Source organism: Papaver somniferum, unplaced genomic scaffold (assembly GCF_003573695.1).
Source record: "Papaver somniferum cultivar HN1 unplaced genomic scaffold, ASM357369v1 unplaced-scaffold_10, whole genome shotgun sequence".
Classification (NCBI taxonomy): domain Eukaryota; kingdom Viridiplantae; phylum Streptophyta; class Magnoliopsida; order Ranunculales; family Papaveraceae; genus Papaver; species Papaver somniferum.
This window is the reverse complement of record NW_020618825.1, coordinates 8,929,756-8,939,608: the sequence shown is the minus strand read 5'-3', so window position 1 is coordinate 8,939,608 and position 9,853 is coordinate 8,929,756. Positions and strand designations below refer to the sequence as shown.

General features: G+C 36.0%; 1 protein-coding gene across 1 annotated transcript; it reads right to left on the bottom strand.

Annotated features, from left to right (window-relative positions):
- Nucleotides 1–7,588: 7,588 nt before the first annotated feature.
- LOC113326751 lies at nucleotides 7,589–8,132 on the bottom strand. The gene is made up of 2 exons (XM_026574407.1): nucleotides 8,012–8,132; nucleotides 7,589–7,916 (listed from the first exon to the last, which is right to left on the bottom strand). Exons 1-2 carry the CDS (start codon nucleotides 8,097–8,099, stop codon nucleotides 7,687–7,689), a joined length of 318 nt encoding a protein of 105 aa, XP_026430192.1. The 5' UTR covers nucleotides 8,100–8,132; the 3' UTR covers nucleotides 7,589–7,686.
- Between the last annotated feature and the right edge of the window lie 1,721 nt (nucleotides 8,133–9,853).

Below are 9,853 nucleotides of genomic sequence, written 5' to 3'. Positions count from 1 at the left end.
GCGATTGTGATTTCCATCTGACTCGCTGATAGTCAACCTTGGCTGCTGGTACCACATTCTGAGCATCAAGCTCAAAACACACTTGTTTTCCTCGGCCCCTCTATCTCTGCATGCACTGCATCTATGTGTCCACATTCATGGATGCAACGTCCTTATTCAAACTCATCTGCAGCATTATGAAGTATTAGTCCCAGTCTTATATGAGTTTCGGATAAGACAATTTTAAAAAAAAACATCACAGCATATAGAATAAAAAAAAAAGCATTAGGGTGGTATCCATTTATCCTGTGTTAAGTTAGTCGAGCTGTTGGTGCTGCTAGACTGTGATATCCTTTTCATGCTTGATCCTGTCATGTGATTTAGGTGTTGAATACTACGAATAACTTCCACGGAATTTGGTTTTTTCCCTTCAAAGAAACATCTACAACGTTCCTTCCATATTTCCCAGATTGCATTTGCCATCTTAACTATCCCATCCTTGTCTAGTTAACAAACTCGTCTGTAAACCAACTTTTGATCCATCCATCAACACTAGTATCTGTAGATTCCATACTTCTTCTAGCACCAGGGATTGAGGTCCAAACAGCACGAGCAAATGGGCAATCTCATATTATGTGATTAGTAGTCTCAACTTCCTGATTACACATGTTGCATCTTTCCCCACCATAGTTCACTAATTTTCCCATACGTTCGCTTGAAGGTACAACATCAATTATGCATTCCCGTAAGAAAGTTTTAATCCTTGGCAAGGTATCCAAATTCCATAGTTTCTTCCACAGTGTGGCCATATTCGCATCATAATTTGCATCTGCATTTGTCTTGATATCCACAAGCTTTCTGTATGCAGATTTTACAGTGAAATGACCATTTCTGGTAAGTGTCCAGATCAATCTATCAGTTGAGTTTGTCGGTATCCTCATGCTCAAGATTTTGTTGGCATCTTCAGGGGAAAATAGCTAGTGAATAACTGCGACTTTCCAAGGTTTAGTGTCTGCATCAATTAGATCACTGACAATACTATAAGTGACTGCCAACTCAAAGTCTTCAATGGAAACTGGGGGTTCTTGTTTCCCTGAAATCCAATTGTCTTTACAAGTGATAATTTTCTTCCCATCTCCCAAGAGACAGAAGCTATGTTTTTGAATGAAACTGATTTCACCATAGCTGCTTTGCCACTCCCATGTCGAATTCTTCTTGTTGTCCTGATACGGAGCTGAAGTCAGTTATAATCAACCTTCAAAAATAACAAACAATCGTCTGCAAAGATAAGATGTGATACTGGTGGTGCGTTCTCTGCGATTTTAATGCCTTGTATCTTCTTCTCAGCTTCTGTTTTGGCCAAAGATCTTATGAACACCTACATAGTGAGCAAGAACAGATAGGGTGATATTGGATCACCCTGTCGTATTCTTCTGGTGGGTTTAAAAGGTGTACATGGTGAACCATTTAGCATAATCTGAATCTTTTTAGTGCTGATGCATTCATGTATCAAGTCACAAAAATGATCAGCAAAATCAAAAGTTTCCATGACTTTGGGCAAGAAAGACCATTCCACTTGATCAAATGCATTGAACATGTCTAACTTCGATTCCATGTATCCCATTTTTGTCTTCTTTCTTTTCATCCAATGGATTAATTCATGTGCAAGAGTGATATTGTCTCCTATTTGTCTCCCTGGGACATATGATGCCTGCATTGGTGAAATTAGCTTATTCATCAAAGGTTGCAGCCTCATTGCCATAATCTTTGTGATCAGCTTATATGTGGTGTTACATAAATCTATTGGCATGTAGTCACCTGGTGCCTGTGGTAACTGGATGTTTGGTATCAAACAAAGATTAGTCTTATTCATCTTCCTTAGCATTCTCCCACTGGTAAATAAGCTCTGAATCATCTGTATTACATCCTCTTTTGTAGTGCCCCACTGAGTCTGGAAGAAACCTAGTGGAAAGTCGTCTGGTCCTGGTGCCTTCCATGGATGCATCCTTTGTAGAGCTTTGAGGATTTCTGTATCATCTGGAATGCTAGTAAGTGCAACATTTTCAGCTTCTGTGATGCACTTTGGTGAGAGGCTAAAGAGATATTCATTATTATCTGATGTAAATTTTACACTTATCCTAACTTCACCCTTTGTTGCTTTGTTTTTTTTTTTATATAATTTTTTTACTATAACCGAAATTTTTTACTACACCATCACTTAAATGTCAAGTATGTCAAGGTAAGTTCTTAAAAATTATTTTTTCTCTCTAACTCTATTTGATTCTGATACTGTGCTTGTTTGGTTTGATAATGTATTTTCAAGTTAGGATTTTGGCAAGTTGGTAATGATAGAAACATTAGAATAACGTTAGACAACTGGATACCTACATGGGTCGGTTGTCTGATTGGCAACATGAAGAATTGAAATATGTCTTTGATCTTATTGGGGAGGATGATAGTTGGGATTGTAATTTGATTAATTCAGTTTTTACACCTGAAATTTCCGATAAGATTAAGGCTATCCATATTGATGTAAACAACCATGATAAGATAAGATGGACATGTAGTAGGGATAGAGAATTTTCAACAAAATCAACATATAAAATTTTAGCTCATGAGCATTCCAGTAATTTGAACTTACTTCCTAGAGTAACTTTGTTTGTTTGGAAAATGGTGGCAGGTGTCTTAATTCTTAGATCAAAGTTATATGATGTTTTAGGACACTCTAATCCTTATTGCTTGTTGTGTATGAATGATATTAGAGAGACATCAAATCATCTTCTTAGGGAACGTACTTTTACAATGGAAGTTTGGTTGGTTTAGGTTTTCAAATGCCAGATGGTACCAATGATTTTCTTTCATGGGTAAAGTCTTAGTTTACACCTCCTTTTCATGAGTGGAAGGAGATCTTCAGCATTATATGTTGGAAGATATGGAAGTACAGATTATGGTAGTGTTTCAGGGAGAAAAACCAAATCCCATAACATGTATTAATCTGATTAAAGCTGCAATTAATGAATGGGCATTAATGATGAAAACAGAAAAAGTTGGTACAATGAACATGAATTGCACGAGTGCTAGAGGCATGAGTAATATTGCACTAGCTCACAGGAACACGAGAAGAAGTATATATGCAGATGTTTCTTTTGATGAAGACACGGGAGCCTTTGCGGGTGGGATTAGGGTTGTGGATTAATGATAAGATTACTGATATTGAAATTTTTGCAGGATTCACAACAAGCCCAGAATGTGGAGAAGCGCTCGCAGTAAAAAGAGCTTGCGAATGGGCAGAAGAACTAAATCTGCACAATGTTCAGGTGCACAGTGACTACAAGAATGTGGTTAATTTTTTGGGTAATAACCTTCAAGTTGCGAATGGAGATCTAAAGTCAGGTTCTTTTGGGGGATCATGGTAATGAAAAGGCAGTTTATGTACATGGGAAACTAAATAAGGAAGCTGATTGTTTAGCGAGATGGACAAGATGTAAAAAGAGTTTTTTTTTGATGTAAGTAACTCCCTTCATAAGAGCCTGAAATGTAATGTTATAAATGCTATGGCACATGGCTGTGATATCTTCCTTCTTAATATATTTTGGTTTATTAAAAAAAAAAATAGTGAAATCAGCCGTCATCTTTAACTGGAATGATCCAGGGTTTTCAGTTTTCTCAAATTAATGTATTCTCAAATTAATGTATTCATCCTGAAAGTACTTGGTTGATTATAGCACTATGTACCTGGTTGATTATAGCACTATCAATTTAGTGATTCTATTCAGCCGTAGCGAAAGAGAGTAATCTTTCGGTTCATTGTTTTCTGTGCTTTCTTGACAACCAAAAAAGTTAATTCCTTATCGCAAACTTATTCCCTGCATCAATGTTAGTGTGACTGAACTAGTGGAGGGAAAAATGCGAGTGACATGTTGCATTTTAGTGTAATGTTTGACTCTGGTGCCTCATTTTCACATTTAAATGATCCAACATACACGACCATTAGTAGGAAAACAGATTATAGATTGTATAATACGCTATTATTTTTATGAGTACTAGTATAACACGCACGCGCGATGCGCCTGCTGTTCCGTTCGTCCCATAATTTTGTTGTTTTTGTTGAGTAGTCAATGGTTGAAAGCTTTCGCTTGTTTGGTTGAATTTCAGATACTTTAGTATGCGTACGTCATGGTTTGAGGTATTGGCTAGGTAGCAGTATTTATACGATGGTTTTGGTAGTTAGCAGTACTTATACGAATATGATACTTGATATCGGTCATGGTTTGCGGGGTTTAGTAGCACTTATAGAGAAACTATACCATATGGAGGTGTCAATGATGATTGTAAACTATTGAGGTTACTGTCGTCTTCCATTGTATCGAATTCGTGTATATATAGTTGAGTCAGGCAGAGTTTTCCAGTCTTCGATTGCACCACTGCAGCTGCTGTAGTCGAGAAGCACGCGCTAAGCGCCTGCCGTTTTGTTCTAAAAAATAATCAAAATTTTCGTTCAATAAATTTCCAATCAAAAACAACCATTTACACTAAAAATGTGTGCGTGTACGTTCCAACTTTTTCTCCCTATCATGTATACAATGTTAAAATTGAAAAGTAAAAACGTAGCAAGAGAACTAACTGAAGTTGAATCTTTTAACACTCGGAATAACAGAAAAAAAAAAAGTTCTACGTAAGATAATACTTCTATAAAAACCAATGTTCTCTTAATGCACGACCAAACACTAATACATGAAGCACACACGTTTAGTTTCCACTTGCGACTACAAATTTTTGGGTTGGTGACACGTGCACTTCTTGCGCGTTCCATGAAAAAAAAAAATCGTACGGTATTTTCTCAAGGCATCTGCAGTTAGCAAATCAACTTTTGATCACCTCCAGTGCGTCAATGGCCATATGGGGATCATGAATACACTTTAATGAAAAATTAAACTACAAAATAATTATATTGCCAATTTTAAGTTTAATCACCTAGTTTTCAGATTAAACTTCCCTGCTTGTAGAGGCCAACGACCTTTCAAAGTTATCAAGTACCGAGCATTTAGACTCATCACCGACAAAGTCAGTTTGGATTATGCGACCACAATTAGTTGCAATCCGTCGCTGCCTGAGTGGCAACTGACCTTAAATAGATGTCTACCTATAAGAATACACTTGCTGAGACACCAGTTTTTCTTCTTCTACAGATAGGCAATGACTAACAGAAGCCATTTAGATATAAATGAAGAAAATTACAGGAACGCATGCCATCATAATGATCTTTTCAGTGCTGGACTACTGGAAGGCCATTGTGTTTCTGATTGGGGGATTTAGAGACCACACTGCTATTTGATAGTGATATTCAATTAACTTTAGCTGTGACATTCAGATACTTGTAATAGTTGCAGACATCCAGTGCTGGTACTTGATAGTTCCAAACTTAGGAAGGTGGAGAAAGAACCAAAGCAAAACAGCCAATCATTTTCTATCATGCATTTCAACAAACAGTTGGAAAAAAAATTTCAGCAATCAGAGTAAACCCTAATAAGTAACTTTTTAAGCTAAGTTTTCAACTCATCATATGTCGGAATTACCTAATCAATTTACAAAGCTAATAAAATTAAACTAAGACATTGAATGTGAAAGTCACCTGATTTTTGAAGTGCGAAATTAGCAAAATGTAAGCCCACATTTGAAAATCCCTAACATAATTCCCACATACCTGTTTAGATCTTCCTTCTTTCCGATCCTTCGTAAATCACTAACTAAATTCATCAGAATTCGAAATGATGCCAACAAAATCAACTCGATAATGTAACTGGTATAATGAGAGATGGTTTTAATGGTGTTAATGGAATCAGTGGTGGAAAGATGTGGTATTTGAGAAACCCAACTCCAATCCCTGATCGAGAAAGTTTGATTGGAAATTTGGTATCCAAAACACCACTTTGATGAGAGATCTTTGGAAATAAAAGAACACAGTTTAAACCATTATCAAAATCAAAACCCTTTTCTATTTTCATTGTTGTATAGCCTCTGAGGAGAACTCTCAAATGTGACGGCTGTTAGGGAGAAGAACACCGCAAAGTTTGTTTTCGTTTAAGGATCATATGGACGGCGATAATCAATTTCCGTGTTTTTAAGTCATCTGATCCGACGGACTGTAAGAAAGTACACAAAGAAATTTGTGATCGTACCAAAAATCCCTCTTTTCTTTATATTAGTAAGAAGATATATATTCAATTGTGTCTTGTGCTCGAGACCAGGTTCGAAAGGTGTATCAGCAGATTGGACCGTTTTCAAATGACATAAGAGACGGTTGTTGTCGTGATAGTGACGTGTTAATCTAGTTTTGCAAAAACGATAACGTTTCTATATATTGGTAAGCTTTACATTTCTACCGGATTGGAATAACGGTAAGCCTGTATTAATTTTCCACCTCTTGCTAATTACGATGATGTAGTACATGAACTTAATTTGCTCTGGCTTGCTTTTTATCCGCATGAGGTGATGGAGGAGCGGCTTCTAATAATACACCATAAAACACCTCTAATGGAGGAGTGGCTTCTGGATAATAGAAACGCACTAGTACTTGCGTTTAAAGGTAAATCTCCAAACTATGATTTAGATTAGGTTAAAAAATATAATAATGAAGTACATACCATAAAATACCTTGACACGGGGTGGGTGATTAGAAACCGCAGCTAGATACCAGTATATAACAACACATACCAAATCAACTCTAAACCTGTTTAGAAACTAAGCCGATATCATTTTAATAATAAATGAGTATCTCTTTTCCCTATAAAGCAAAAGAGATAAGTTGAAGAAAGAGGGAGATTTTTAGTTGGTTAAAAAAGAGAAATAATCCTTCGTTCCCATGGACCTTCGCTCACCTAATAACCTCACTGAATATCACTTTCATCAATGGAGTTCATCAACCTTGTAACACCAACAAATAATAATATTCATCTTTCATTTTTTTTCATAGATGTGGACACTCCGTTGTCGAACCACGTTAATTATCTTTGTCGAACTCTCTTATTTATTTGTTTATGTCATTTTTTATTTACTGTTTTTATTGGCATAAATTAAGATCCAATGATTTTGAAAGACAATTGTCTTTTGATTGTGCTACTAGATAAATGGTAGTCACGGTAGAATTTTATTTTCAACCCTAATACTTTTTAGTCCTGGCTCAATCCCTGGTCCCACTAGTTAAAAAAAATATTTGTTTATGTTTCAATTCGTTTTTTCTTTTGATCATTAACTAGTTTAGTGCTGACAAATTTCGAACTTGAATCTCTAATTTTGACCTAGATCTTTAGGGTTTTTTTTTCTTTCTTCTTTTTTGGTGTCGATGACTAATTCATTGGTAATGAAATGGTTAAATTTATTTCACTGTATGTGCATGGATTAAAATCTTAGAAACTTATGTTTGTTTGTCTTTTTTGATATACAAGATAAAGAAAATTTGTGTTACCACGGTTCCCACTTCAATTAAAAAATCCCACAAAACAACGTCATGCTGATTATTGAACCATGTAAATACAATTATCGTTACGAGACAACAAATGCATGCAAAAAGAAAGAAAGAAACAAAAAAAAAAAAAAAAGAGGAAGGCACTTCATATTGATATAAAGTATTTGGCAGCCAAGTACTACGTTCCCCCGGTTATAATATCGATGCCAGGCAGAGTGCTTGTGCAGCCTTTTCCCGAATACTCATCGGCCACAATTACCGACCGAAACGCTGACTTCGCCAGGATTTTTTGGTTGGTTGACATTGACAGCCGCCGGATCCACATCATCATTCAGTCCAACATTAAGATTGCCATTATCACCCGGAACCACGCGAAAATCCCGATTAAAATCAGAGCCAAGAACCACTGGTTTCACGTCGGGGATATCCACGTAACAACCGCCAGGACCCATAAGCCTGATACCCATAACATCTGCAGATGTATGCAATATCATCAAGTAGGGTGTTGAGAAAGATACTAGTAGTAAATATATACTAAAGGTGAAGAAGATGACAATGATAACTTACGTGGTAATAAAGCAGCAGACATCATAATGAAAACGGAGACAAGTGCAGTAGTCGACACAACTCCTCTCATGAAATTAGTCTTAGCCATGATTTGTTTTTACTAATTTCCCTCTTGCAATTTATGATTTGATACGATGATTCAAATATGATCTGTTCTAGCCCTCTACATTTATAGATGAAGAGAATAGAAGAAGAAACACTAGTCTAGGGATGTGCTTTTGGTCATTATTATCAATCGGTACCATAAACACACAACCTAACCACGTCTTGCACGATTACTTATTTTAAAGTAGATAGAAATCCGATTTGATTTTATTTGTATATAAAACGGTTTCTAAGGTTTAAAATTAAGATAAAGGAATTTAGTTTAGTTCTAAAGAGTGGACTTCACGTTGGATTTTGAATATAAAAAGTGAAACATAGAAAATCATGGGTGTTAATGGGGTTACCATGTTTGGGATGCACCATGATCCATTTAGCGCCATTGAATTGGTACATCCGCAAGCAAATTAGCAACGGATATTGCTGAAAAAATGCACACAATGGCACTGGTACGGCAGCTACCTCATCTAGCGCCATTCGTCTAGGAAAAAAAAATGTTCTTCGGCCCATTAAGAAAGTCAAGGTCAATGATTGTGATCATAGGCCGAGTAAATGCCCCAGAAGTCTAACGATATACTCCCTGGCTTGGCAATAGGGGAAATTAGGCTAAGGCCAAAAAAAATGTTATTTTTCTCGTTATCAGGCCCAAAATATTTTACAGTTTCCGTGAGACTCATAATTATTTGAAATAGTTAAAAATGTTTACATAACTCGTAATACATCTTAATCTTTTATGGATATAATTGGCAAGCAAATTAGAATATAACATATCTAAAAAAACGTGCCTTGAAATTTAACAAATTTTATCTCGTTGGAAAGCTTTTAAAGAGATCTACACAACGAGTACAAACAACAATACCAAATTTAAGTTTTTTACGAAAAAATTGGAGGTGGTTGTTCTTTTAGGAAAATTTTTCGAAAACTTGGTACATAACCATTATACAGCCACCAAAAAAGATGCATAACACATTATGCAGACACAACAAAAGATGCATAAAAAGTTATGCAACGCATGCAACCACAAAAACGATATATATGCCTAAAAAAATAACATCACAACAAAAAGCATAACGAATTATGCAATCATTTTATCGACTACATAACAAGTTATGCATCCATTATTATTGTAGGTGCATGACAAGCATTTTTCTTTTTTATTGGTTTCCATACTAACAAAAAAAGTTGTTGCATAACGTGTTATGCAACCATTTTCTGGACTGCATAACAAGTTCTGTAACAATTTTTATAGATGCATAACAGGTTATGCAACCAATTTCATAGTTGCATCATTATTCACAGCTCCATTTCCTTTTGTAGCAGCAACCAATTCTAACATCTCCAGCTCATCTTTATCAGCACCACCTACAACTCATAATTTAACACAGACTACTCATTGCAACATCTACAACAACACCTTTAGCTGAAACACCACAACCTATTCATTTTCAGTATCAAGCCATTGTGTCATGCAGCTGCAAAACCATGTCAGTAACCTTTCAGTCCATTACCATTCTTATTCACCTGCATACCCATTTTCACTTCTCAACTTCATGCAGTCATCCTCTTGACTACAACCACCATTTCCATCTCAGTAACACCACAATTTTCACTTTTCATCCATCATCTTGCCCTAACATACATCTAAATACCTTCTTAAGCATGATCAACTCATCGTGTTCCAACCCATTTCAGCTTCATACACAACCTAAATCTTCACCATAGTTGAACGCATCTCTCAAA

Bases quoted from the DNA above. Each gene is read 5' to 3' on its own strand.
- LOC113326751 (XM_026574407.1), bottom strand. From the start codon at position 8,099: ATGGCTAAGACTAATTTCATGAGAGGAGTTGTGTCGACTACTGCACTT. The intron at 7,917-8,011 runs GTAAGTTATCAT...ATACATCTGCAG, and splicing joins GTCTGCTGCTTTATTACCAC to ATGTTATGGGTATCAGGCTT.